Source organism: Schistocerca piceifrons, chromosome X (assembly GCF_021461385.2).
Source record: "Schistocerca piceifrons isolate TAMUIC-IGC-003096 chromosome X, iqSchPice1.1, whole genome shotgun sequence".
Lineage (NCBI taxonomy): Eukaryota > Metazoa > Arthropoda > Insecta > Orthoptera > Acrididae > Schistocerca > Schistocerca piceifrons.
Genome location: NC_060149.1, coordinates 474841944 through 474854544, shown reverse-complemented (window position 1 = coordinate 474854544; position 12601 = coordinate 474841944). Strand labels below are relative to the sequence as shown.

At 41.9% G+C, this 12601-nt stretch overlaps 1 protein-coding gene across 3 annotated transcripts in view; it reads left to right on the top strand.

Moving 5' to 3' along the window:
* LOC124721685 overlaps nucleotides 1-12601 on the top strand; it is a 145133-nt gene that overhangs the window by 24344 nt on the left and 108188 nt on the right. For all 3 annotated transcript variants that reach the window (XM_047246762.1, XM_047246763.1, XM_047246761.1), the window contains one exon: nucleotides 8571-8693. In XM_047246762.1, coding sequence (XP_047102718.1) covers nucleotides 8584-8693 — 110 coding nt within the window. In that variant the 5' untranslated portion in view covers nucleotides 8571-8583. The remainder of the gene's footprint in view (nucleotides 1-8570; nucleotides 8694-12601) is intronic.

Below are 12601 nucleotides of genomic sequence, written 5' to 3'. Positions count from 1 at the left end.
ATCCATGCCTAGCCACTTACCTCATCCATTGGTTGGTAAATGAGTTCAGCTCATGGAAACATATTTCTCACAGGTTCTTGGTTGTCAGTGACATCATTTATGTGAACACTGAGACACACACACATTGGGTGGTCATCCCAGCAGTATTGCATCAATAGATGTTAAGCTTGTTTCAATGGGGACATTGGGGGATGTCCCACATAAAGGCATTAGCTTGCTAACATATCTACTGGCCAGGGATCAACAGCAATATTGAAAGAATGGTGTGTGCTGCAGAACATGCACAAGCATCAGACAGCACCCCAAAAATCTTTCACCCTCCAGATTTCACCCTGTCTCACCCGGGACCGCATCCATCTCGATTTTGCAAGCTGGTTCTTGGAATTGATGTGGTTTCTCATTGTGGGTGCTTACTTGAAGCACGCATATGTTGTACACATGGTGTCCACCGTGACTGATGCCACCCTCACCACCTTGGCCCAGGTTTTGGCCATTGTAGGGATGCCTTGTACACTGGTCTCTGGTAATAGGTCACAATTCATGGCATCTGCCTTCAAAGATTTCTGTGAGGCCAATGGCATGAAATATATTTGCAGCTCTTTGTTCGATCCTTCCTCAGATAGTGAAGCAGAAACTCTCATTTTGACTTTTAAGCAGCGAATGAGAAAAGCTGTTGATTCCTCTACCACTTCATTGGCCCTCACCCTGTTTGTGAGCACTTATTGCACTACACTGATTAACAATTGTAGGCCCACCAAGCTACTCCATGGGCAACAACCACAGATGTTGATTCATCTTTTGACACTGTTGCTTTCAGAGTTCCTCTCCCATCCCTTTCAGCAGTACATGACTGGCATGGCAATATGGGCTTGCTCCTATTAGAGCACTGAGGCTTGGACACCAGCAACGGTAGTGGAGACCCACAGGAAATGGGTTACATCAGTACAGGCACAGAAGGGGCTTGAGCACTGCCAGCACAGCCAACTGAGGCCTCGACTGCAGGTGTTGCATTCACTGCCACCTCGTCCACTGCCTTCAGCTGGCAGTTTTGTGCCACGACTGGTGCCCCTGGTGGGTTGCCTGTGAATCCCCACAGTTACACTGGCTTTCCATTTCACATCCATGTGGATCAGTGGAAACCCCAAAGGCATTCTCGTTGTCAGCAGTATTGCAATGGATGCTGCCAAACACACTCTCTTCCCTCAGCTGGCAGTCGAAGGGACCAGAACTTCATATGCGCCTTCACTCCACTCCCTACAGCACCATACGGGATGTTTCTGCCCTTACACACCTGTTATGGGAGGAGGTATATGGTATGTGACCCAGTGGGAGTTTAATGCCTGCTGGAGATGGTCATTAGAGAACATAATATCACAATATGGATGCAGTTGCGTAGTGAGTGCACTACCCATCTTGCCACTTGAATACGTCAGCCAATGGTGTTCCTTGCACCCAGTATAAATACGGCTGCTCAGTGAACAGTCAGTTCCATACTCGTGTCTGATATTGCTGGTTATCATCATCACTTGACACTTGGTCTTTCTCTCTGGTCACGATTTGGAGTGTCTCTCCTTGTGCTCTTGGTGTATTGACACCATTCTGGAGAACATTTCTACTTTGCACCTTGTTGTTGCATAGCGTACTTTTGGCTTGTCCTAGTCTATGTCTTGTCTGCCGTCAGTCAGCTGTGTTGACTACCACATAGTGTTTGTGTGTTTTTGTTTTCTTCCACAGGCCTTGCGGCTTCACTTGTTTCTTTCCCAGGTTCTGATGTGTGCACTGATATCCGGCTACTCGCAGATGTAGCAGAAATAGAAGGTAGCAGAGGAATAAATAGCTTATTAGAAATTCTTGGATAGCACTCAAGATATTGAGTGAAACTGATGAAAGGGTAAAACATAAAAATGCAGTGAAAAGAGAATATAGATGCCTTAAAATGAGATGACAAAAAGTGCAAAGTGGCTAAGAAGGTATAGCTAGAAGCCAAATGCAAAGCTGTAGAAACATTCATGACTGGGGGAAATATAGATGCTGTGTATGGGAAAATGAAGGAGACTTTTGGAGAAAAGAGAATGTGAATATCAAGAGCTCAGAAGCCAATCCACAACTAACGTGGAGAACACAAAGAATATAGCAAGGGCCATAACCCTATTCCCCAGAAACTTCGCACAGCGGAAGAAGGGTCAAAATAAGTGAACACGTCTCGGCTTATACAGATACTTGACATTTCTGAGAAAATGATTGTCAAAGTTTTCAGTACAATGTAGATGCCTTTTGGTGTGTGGTAAGTTCAACCGAAGTGGTGGCACAGTGGCTAGTGTTGCAGCTTTTGTGCCCCATGTTTGAGCCTAGTTCCTAGGTAACATTGTTAGTCCTTCTCTACATATTCACCCTTAAGTGCAACATATTTTTCCCAACAGTGGAAGAATTGGCAGAGACCTTGGTTGTAGAGTCTGCATTTTCTCTGTTCAGGAAAAATTACACGTCAAAAGTCACCTTGTTTTCCTTCTGAAAATACCTGCTGTGCAATGGTTTTCTCATCCGGATGAAAATGGAAGAAGTCAGCATGTGCCATTTCAGAAGAATCCTGATGTAAGGCATAATTTGATAGCCCTGAATAGCAGCATGTGTTGCCTCAGTTTGGCAGACTATGTGAGTGAGTGTGAGCAGTCATGGAACTTAGCAGGGGGCAGCTTTTATTATGTTTAGAATTTTGTGCAAGCTTTTGAAACTTGATCCATCACTGATTTTCAGTTTTTCATCAGGCTCTCTACTTTCCTTGCGATTCCGAGCTCTTCAGAGAGAAATGGTGTGCTATTTTGTTCTTCATCATTCAGACTTGTGCCACCAATCCACTGTGTCATACTATATAATTTCACTGGATTGTTGCAGGCTTGGTCCCCTTCAAACATAGATAATGAATTGCCATATTTTACCCCTGGCATAGTAGTCCCTTATTTAGAGGACCCACATGACCGACATGCAAGTTGGGTTGCCGACCTCCTTATAGGAGCGCAGAGAGAAACATCGCCAGCGGATATGAACAATAACAGGTTTTCCAAATATACACGGAACTATTTCGTCATACAACATCTAACAGTGTTCCACCAGTTGGAACTCGTGACGCATGTAGCACTCTGCCGACCCGGCTTTATAAGCATGCCCAGACAGTCAGAACAGCAGTGTTTACCTACCACTAGGAACAGCTCTGGCCAGTACTTACGTTGTCCCTAGCATTGTATACACTCGCCGTAGCGTTGTAGTAGCACGTTGTATTTTATGATTGGTAGAGTAGATTTTGGTCAGTATTTTCTTCCATTGTTGTGTTTCCTTATCTGGTTTACCACCACAAGAGTTGTGGATTTTCTTGTTGTTCTTGCGTTTAAAACTTAGTGTATGCCAAGAAGGCATTTTTCTTTGATTATAATAAAGTGTGTTCAAATTGACTGTTAGTTCTTTCTTGCCGACCGCAGGACACTACAACCCCACTTTATCAGTGGGCTGTGCTATTTTGTCTAGGCTCCTTTGGCTGCATGCTAGGGTAGTGAGGTGTGGGGATTTCAATGTGTACCAGGACTAGACATGTACCTGCAAACAAACAAAATATTATTTTTTGCAACTTTATTGCTTCAAGGTGATAATTAAAACTTTATGACCATCCTTTGTATTACTTACCCCAAAAGGCCAAGTTGTTGAGAGTCTTGCTATCAAAAGATTTGTTTTGTTTTCTTTACTATGAGAGAAAGCACATTTATACAGCCATAGGGTTATTCTTTGTCATTAATTTTTCATTGTGGTCTCCAACACTTGCATAAACAGCTCAGTGGGGCGTGGGTGGTGATCTACACTCCAGTGATCACTTCACCATATGGATTCAGGTTCCAGACAGACTGGGGCTCAAAAGAAAACCTTCAGTTTGAGTACCCAGCAAAGCAAAGTAATGCTGTACGAACAGTCAGCAAGTCACGTGGCTCTGTGTGAACATAGACGCATCATCCAGAAATGAGTGGATCATTTCACCAGCTGATCTACTACATTGCTGATGCCACCAAACCAGTCTTCAGGAGAGATAAACTGGAAGCCTGTTCTCTGATTGATTTGCTGCCCATCTGTGGGCTTCCCAGTCTTTAGTGAGAATTTTATGGACTGCCCCAACACGTGACAATAGTAGGACAGGTAGTGTTGGCATTCACTTGGGTTGGGAGGGTTGGTACTCACCGGAAGTTTGTTCTCATCTCCTAAATGTTCACATAACCAAGCATTCTCAATAAAATGCTGGTTTGTGAATACCATTTCATGTTGAAAAATTCATCATGACCCACCCAGATAGCTGCATGCATTGGCATGCCATTTCTGTGGTTTGGAGAGGCATGCAGACCTCAGATCGAATCCACATGGTTGATTAACAACAAGGGCCAGTGTGCCAGCCATCCTGAATGTGATTTTCACTTGGTTTTCCACATCAGGCTAGATGAAAACTCAGTTACACGATTCGCAAACATTTCGAAAAAGTTGGCACACTTTCACATGATAGAGACAAATGGGATGCGTAAATTACATTCTGGGGGGGGGGGGGGGGAGAATCGGTCACAAGAAGGACATCTGGCCACCCTCTACTGTTAACATGGCCATATCCAGAAATTAATATGCCGACTCTGTGAAGGCACAGGATAAAGCCCAGGAAGAAAAAGGTGAAATATTAATCTACAATGCCACTTTCTCCATGTCTGGGTATCCCAGTGTTGTGAGGGAATGTTTCAGAATGCCATTGCAAGAGGCAGCTATAGGTCAGACAGTGTTGGTGTTGGCATGGATTGAGGAAGTTGACTTTCACTACAGATCTGTCCTAGAAACTCTCTCCCTCACTCTCCCAAATGTTGATATTGTCATATTGTCAGGTGGTCTCCAAAGTGTTCATTGGAGATTGCCAAAAGAAGATTGCTTATGAGGAAAGAGTTTGTTCCTCTCACTAAACGCATATATTCGTATCTAGCAAGGGTGCTGATAACCATGCCAATGGGTGTGTAAAACTGTCATTGTCATAGGTCATGGCAGGAATTTGTGAACGCCATAGATTGTTCCATGATGTCTTTCATTGTGATGTGACAATTAAGAGGATTTCAGGGACACTCTCAAAGTGCACTACACACCATGAGAATGAATAACTGTTGAGATGAAACAGCCATTAGTTCTTCACTGGACAGGGTAGTGTGTTGTGTTTTTGGTGTTTCCATATTTATGTCCAACTCCTGTACTCCTCATTTGAGGAGAATATACACAAACAAATCTGTAGCATGGCCATGGGCACTCACATGGCATACTGCTGTGTCAACCTGTTTATAGGCCATCTACAGGAAACCTTCCTAGCCACCCAAAACCCCAAACCCCTTATTTGGCTCAGGTTCATTGAGAATGCCTTTGTAATCTGGACCCAGGGCCAAGACACCCTATCCTCATTCTTTTACAGCTTCAACACCTTCCCTCTCATCAGCTTTACCTGATCCTCAGCCCAATGTGCCACCTTCTTGGACACTGACCTCCATCTGTCTGATAGCTCCATCTATACCACTGTGCATATTAAATCCACTAAACATCAACAGTACCTACATTTTGATAGCTGCCATCCCTTCCACACTAAAAAATTTCTCCTGTATAATCTGACCACCCATGGATAGTGCATCTGCCATGATTAGAAATCACTTGCCCAGCATGCTGAAGGCCTAACAAAGGGTTTCACTGAAAGGCACTATCCTCCAAATGTAGTCCACAGACATATGTTCCACACCTCGCACATTGCTAATCTCCAGACAGCCCCCAAGACCCAGCTGCAAATGAGTGCCCCACTCCTAACCCAGTATCATCCCAGACTGGAACAACTGAATCTTATCCTTCACCTGTGATGTGACTATTTATCATCATTTTTGGAAATGAGGAACATCCTACCCACAATTCTTCCTACCCTCCCAAAGTGGTATTCCTCTGCCCACTCAATCTGCACAATGTCCTAGTCCATCTTTACTCCACACCCATTCCCAACTTTCTGGCCATGTGTGTCATACTTATGTGAAAGACCCAGGTGCAAGACCTGTCCAATACACAATACACTCATTCAGCACATCTTACTCCAGTACACCACAGGCTTATCTTACCCTATCATAGGTAGGGCTACTTGTGCAGTCAGTCATCTCATATACCAGCTCTGTGGCAGTTTCTGCACAGCATTTTATGTGGGCATGACCACCAACCAGCTGTCTATCCGAATAAGTGGCCACCACGAAACTGTGGCCAAGAGCAGAGTTGATTACCAAGTGGCAGAACATACTACTGAGCCCAAGCTCAATTTCAATGGCTGCCTCACTACCCTTCTGGATACTTCCCTCTAATATCTCACCTGCCTCAAGATGACTGGGTGTTTGTGTTGTCCTCATCATTTCATCATCATTCACTAAAGTGGCGAGATTGGACTGAGCAAAGGTTGGGAATTTGTATGGGCACTGATAATTGTGCAGTTGAGTGCCCCACAAACCAACATCATTATCCTCACCCTCTAAATCAGGTTCTTTGAATTAGATAAATGCATGTTCTCCTTGCAACACGTTTCCATCCTATAATCTTTTTGTCTCATGCCCGCCTCCACCTGCTCCCCTTCCAGGACCCTATCTTCACTCATCCTGCATAGACATCCTTTTCCCTGCAGTATTCCCTTCCTCTATAGTAAAAGTAAAGTTCTTTATCTTGTTTATGTGGATAGTAACAACTCATCACCTTTACAACTCAGTGAGTTATTACCATTATTCCTTAAATTATTTATGATCAAAAAGTGAATAAATCATTATATTTCAAACATCTCAGTTAGGAAAAAAAATTAAATATGTAATTACTTATCTTAATTTTACCACATTTTTAACTGATTTGAGAGGGTTGCACTAAAGGCATGTTGGTTTATAAGGATAAAAATTAGGTGTTGTAGGTACTCAAAAATTTCATTTGCCAAAACAGGTCTGTAAAGTATCTTTTTGCATTTAAATGCATTTAAAACTGCCCAATGCCATAACCACTTCTTTTTCACTTTCTATATTAATTTACTTCCTTTCCATATTCTTCTATGCACTCTTCTTGATTTTGTAACATGCAACAATAATTTATCTGCTTACACTCCATGCTCCATATTTATTGCTTTCATGCAGTTCACACCAAACGGAATTCTTATTTGTTCTGAAACATGTTTCCTGTTTGTACACCATCACTGAAACATTAAACTTCATCATAAATTCAGATTGTAAGTGTGTTTCGTCACACAAAAGTGTTTCTTGGAACCTACCCCACACGCATTAGTTAAAGATCTGATTTGGGTTTTGGGTACTGCTATGAAAATTCATCAATAAGTTTTCATTTGAATCATCTCTGAAGATAGGTTTGATGGTCTCTATTTCTATTTGCAGAAAAAGCCTGTGCATGGTTCTTCTCTGCCAACAGTTATTGAAGCACACTTTGCCATGTATCAGTTGCCGTGATGATGTTTGTTACTGATGAAGCAACAAATTCTAGGCATCTTATGTGCTAACATGCCACAATGCAACAAAACAAAACTTGATTGGAAATACACAAAGCTACAGTGCAAAGCTTTCATAACAGTGAATGAGTGCAGCCCGATACAAGAAGAGTGGAAAACAGTATTGATACTGAAAATTCTTTATTTTAGACTTGAAAATATATGCAAACATCATTTTAATTTCAACAGGGGAATGACATTTGATGGAAGAATGTTGAGCAAAGATCAGTTAACATTTCTTAAATTACATCAAACATATAAATTTCTTATATCAAGCTCTTCCAGAAGGCATCCCGCGTACATTAATAATTTGTTTTTTAAATGACTGTTTTTATCAGTTTTGGCATCATATCCCCTGAAGATAAACTCAGAGAAGGTTCCATTTAAAAGACTACAACGATTTACCTGCACCATCCCTGTCCAGTTTGAGTTCGGGCTGCATCTCCTATGACCAACAAAGTGTTAAGCCCCAGTCCCACTTCTTTCTTTATGTTACCCAGGCCCAATTTGAATTTTTATGTATCTTTAGATGACATCCAAATCATTTTCATTATTAGATTTACATACAGTAACCTATTTTCCTCCTATTTGATGTCCTCTAATGTACTATTGCAAAGAACAATCTCTTAAGTCTTGACCAAAGCAATGAAATGTGTCTCACCAACACATTTTTACATTATTTCCAGTTTTAGTTCCATACTGATTATTTCTGTTTTCCTTATATTAACATCATCTTTAGTTACAGATTGTTGTAGTCACTTTGAACTGGTTTAAGTCGATAAGCAGTTTTGCTAAAAATTCAGAAAATATACTGAAGCCACACTCAGGTGAGAATTATCAGCCGTAAGAAACATACAGTGAAAGAGATATCACAAATTTTCTCATCTCTCTGCCAATACTGTCGTAATGTCACCATGTTAGATATAAACTGTTTCATGTTACTTACATTTGATGTGCATTATTGTTGTTACTGTTTGAGGAAAAATGTAAATCAGACATTTAATCTCTTGTTGCACAGTTTTGTTACAGAAATGTATTGTGCCATCTTGATTGCTGCCATAATTTTGCTTTCACCTCCAGTAATAAAAGCTGAGAAAGGAGATGAGGATGATAACTGGGTTGATCCATTCTATATAGACAGGTACAGTCACAGAATAATAAACTGATTACGTGACTTTCATAGTTGTATCCATTATATGACTAAAAGGAAAATTTTGTGTCTGAAATAAGGAAAGTATTTTAAGATGTAAGCAGTAACTTTCTTGAGAACTGAGGAAGTAAGAAAGGTAAGAGAGGGAACAGCCCAATGACAATATTTATGCAAGTGTAATGCATACATTCTTAACCTTTCTCCGTCAAAATAACTATGGTCCATGTAGTACAAGGTGCTGTCCAAAAGTTCCCAAAAAAAAATTTTTTTTTTTGCAGTTAAACCAGTAAAAGTAATATGTAGCACTTCATGTATCATTTGAAATAAAATACCGAATGAAGATAATTATTGTTGGTGAGTGCTTTTGTGTTGATGATTTCTCTATATGTTGATTATTCATGATTTATGTTAGAGATTAGTATAGCCATTCTCCATTTGGTTTTAAATTAGGGAAAATTACATTAGAATCATATCAGATGATAAAGCATGTTGGTGTGTCTGAGTCAACTGCTTGAAAATTACCTCAATGTTAGTTAATAATGTTGATTTTTCAACAAGACCATTAATAATCTTGGCTGCAGAAAATATCAGTGCTGCCAACTTGTAATCCATTCTGCAGCCTCTTGTAATATTGTACAACAGATGCCAGAGATTTGTGCCTAACATACTCTATGTGAAATAGGTTATAATGATGTGTATCTTCATATTTTCACAACTCAATGATTGTTCCATAAAATTTTGGGCATGCAACCCATGAATTTCAGTTCTTCTAATGATATTTCATCTGTATACTGCCAGCCATCTTCAGAGTGAGCCAAGGTGACTCATTCTGAATATGGCAGGACAGTATATAGCCGAAATATCAAAAGAAGAAGTGAAATTCATGCAGCTACACACCCAAAATTTTATGAAACAGGTTACAGTGATGTATCTATCGTCAGTCAACAAAGACAACTTTACATGAAAATCTACTGGAATCATAGGCATTTGTCAATGCTGTGTGGAGTGGCTGTGCGGTTATAGGTCACTGATAGCGAGGTCCCTCCCGCCGGAGGTTTGAGTCCTCCCTCGGGCATGGGTGTGTGTGTTGGTCTTAGCATAAGTTAAAGTTAGTTTAAGTAGTGTGTAAGTCTAGGGACCGATGGCCTCAGCAGTTTGGTCCCTTAGGAATTCACACACAGCTGAACATATGAACATTTTTCAAGTTAAACATGGTCCCTAAGTGGCACTAGGGCATAAACTTTAGGAATCTCAGCTAGACATTATTGAGTTGACACTTCATGGGTACATTACTAAGCTGGGAGCCGTTCAGCTTTCCCAGTTCTGTATATTACGTTCTGTACACACTTCAGCAACCATTATTAGACATGGTGGTGATATATTGTGCATTTCAGAGAATGGGGATCAAGCAGTCTCACACTAACTTGCATAACCCTATTTGTTATGGTTTATTCAGATATGTCAGACTGTACGTTTCTGTAGGGCCCCAGAGCCAAAGGCTCTGAAGTCACCAGTGGCATGGGGATGCTGGAGTGGAAGCTGCAGGGCTGGGCACATGGCAGCTCAAGGCTGCAGAGAGACTGCAGCAACCTGTAAACATGTTATTTTTCTTTGCCTCAGGTGATATGGGTGTCTGTTGTCCTGCTCATATCAAATTCCGCTCACTTGGCAGTTTGGTTGCTCTGCTTTGCTGAAGACAGAGCCCTGTCTCCCATGTCCCAGTTGCAACAGCTGCGGTGAGGTGCTCTACCCCAACAGCAAACTGTCCAATGATAACCGTGCTCTGACCTCCGATGACAAGTGGCACTTGCATCACACCGACCCACTCCCCTTAAGCGCTAAGGCGGATGTATTTTGCAGCAGCCACGATGCGACCCCCATGCCTCTGGGCAGGAGTTGACCATGCTGCTGGAAGACCTGGTCTGTCCTGCTGCTCTTAGTCCCTTGCGAACTCAGAAGCTCATACCATTTCCCTGCCACAGCCTGGAATTGTGATCCTCATTGGAAGATTCGCGTGGCCATCTGCATAGCACAGCACCATTGTCCAACAGAGCTGTGACACTAAGACACTAGTATTACTTGACTGCCCCCATTTATACTCGGCAGAGCACATATGTTTTGAGAATCCACCTCTTCTAGTCATGTACTGCCATACATTACGTTAGCACCAGTTCACTGGTTTTGATTATGGTTTGTAGCAAAAGTTGCTCGCAGTCCTGCTGAGTACACCATTTTGGCAACTCGTGCACCCATGTCAACGCGACATACTTTGATACTCCATGTTGTAAAAAGTTACCATCAACAACCTGTGCCTTACTTACAGGTATGGCTACAATCTACCACTGCAAATACTCACTAAAACTACCTTATGCGGTGATGCCGCTACAGTATTTTCCCCTGTGGGAAAACTCGGTTACATGTGTTTCTCTAATCTATTACATGTCTTCTTCAAGTGTTCATAATAACATATATTATTTGTGGTACCGCAGGTGTTTTGCCTTGCCCACATGCACATGGGTTCTACTGTTACACTGTTACTTAAGCACTAGGCACCAAGAATTTTGGAGTTCCCTTTCCTCTCCATCTCTTGGCATCCAATCCACTGGGATTTTTACCACATATGGTTCCCTTGGTTTTCTGGATTTTCACTTTATAAGAATGAAAGCAACACATAACAGGGCCAGGGCCACTATGGCATTCGGTACGGTGGCACTCAGAAGGATTGTTACCCGCCGTTGTCCTTCTCTGTAACGCATGACATGCTGCATCAGCTGCTCAACTGAGATGTGCTCTTCTTGCTCCATGAACTGCATCAGACCCGGCTCCAACGACTGATTCAGAAAGGTTATACTGTATTTCATTGAGACAAAAATCCTAAAATTGCCGCCAGCCAGTACAGCTGCAGCTGTGTGATGTTAAGTTGTGTGACCCTTGAAACTGATGCTGCTAGATGAAAAGTTGGTCGTATTATATTGCACACAGTCCCATTAATCAGTATTCCACTTCCTCTTGAGTTCTATGTGTGTAGCTTCCGCAAATCACCCTGCTCAAAGCATTTTGCTACTACCTCCAGACTTTCGCAGATGGGGTAAACCCAATGCAACCCAACTCACTGCAGACTCAGCTTGGGTTTCACTATACCCCCCGGGCAAACTATCTCCTTTTGTCTGGCTAGAAATAATTGCACCACACCTGCATTTGGATCAGTGTTTATCACTCTGGATGGACACACAGTTATCCTTCCTCTATAGCAATTTTGAAATTCTGCCCTTGAAATTTTAGCTTACCTGCTATGATTTGCCAAGATTAGTGTCATCCCCTCAATCCTGACTTCCGTGAACTTCCTCAAAGCCCCCAACTTTACTGAAAGTGAATGGATGGTATAGCACTGGAATTTTGCGTGCTTCCCCATTCCTGGAAATCAAACCACAACACATAGTTGTGCTTGGTTAGTTTTTGCTACCACTGATGCAATGTGATAGTAAAATGGTAGGTTTTGCTTTCTAGGTTCCATTACCAAACTTAACCCCAGAGGCAGTTCTTTCTGTGCATTACATAATGCCAGCAATCACCAGCCCGGAAGTAACAAATTAGTACTCAGCTGCCCATGCAAGGTGTGATGCAAAGCTTCCTGCAGGTTCATCACTACTCCCTGCACATTTCAAACACTGTCAGCTACTCCCTGCAAAAGTCTCATCAGTGCAATCATGATAGCCATCACTTACAAGCATCCCTGTAAGGCTCCTAGATTTTGATTCTTGTCTTATGATGTTTAAGCATAGTCCACCACATTTTGTGCCAACTTATGAAATAACCACATGTTGTTCAAGACTTCCCCTTCCAAACTCTCCATCTGCCGTGTGCTACACATCTGTTGCTTTATTCTCCTCTGCCAATTT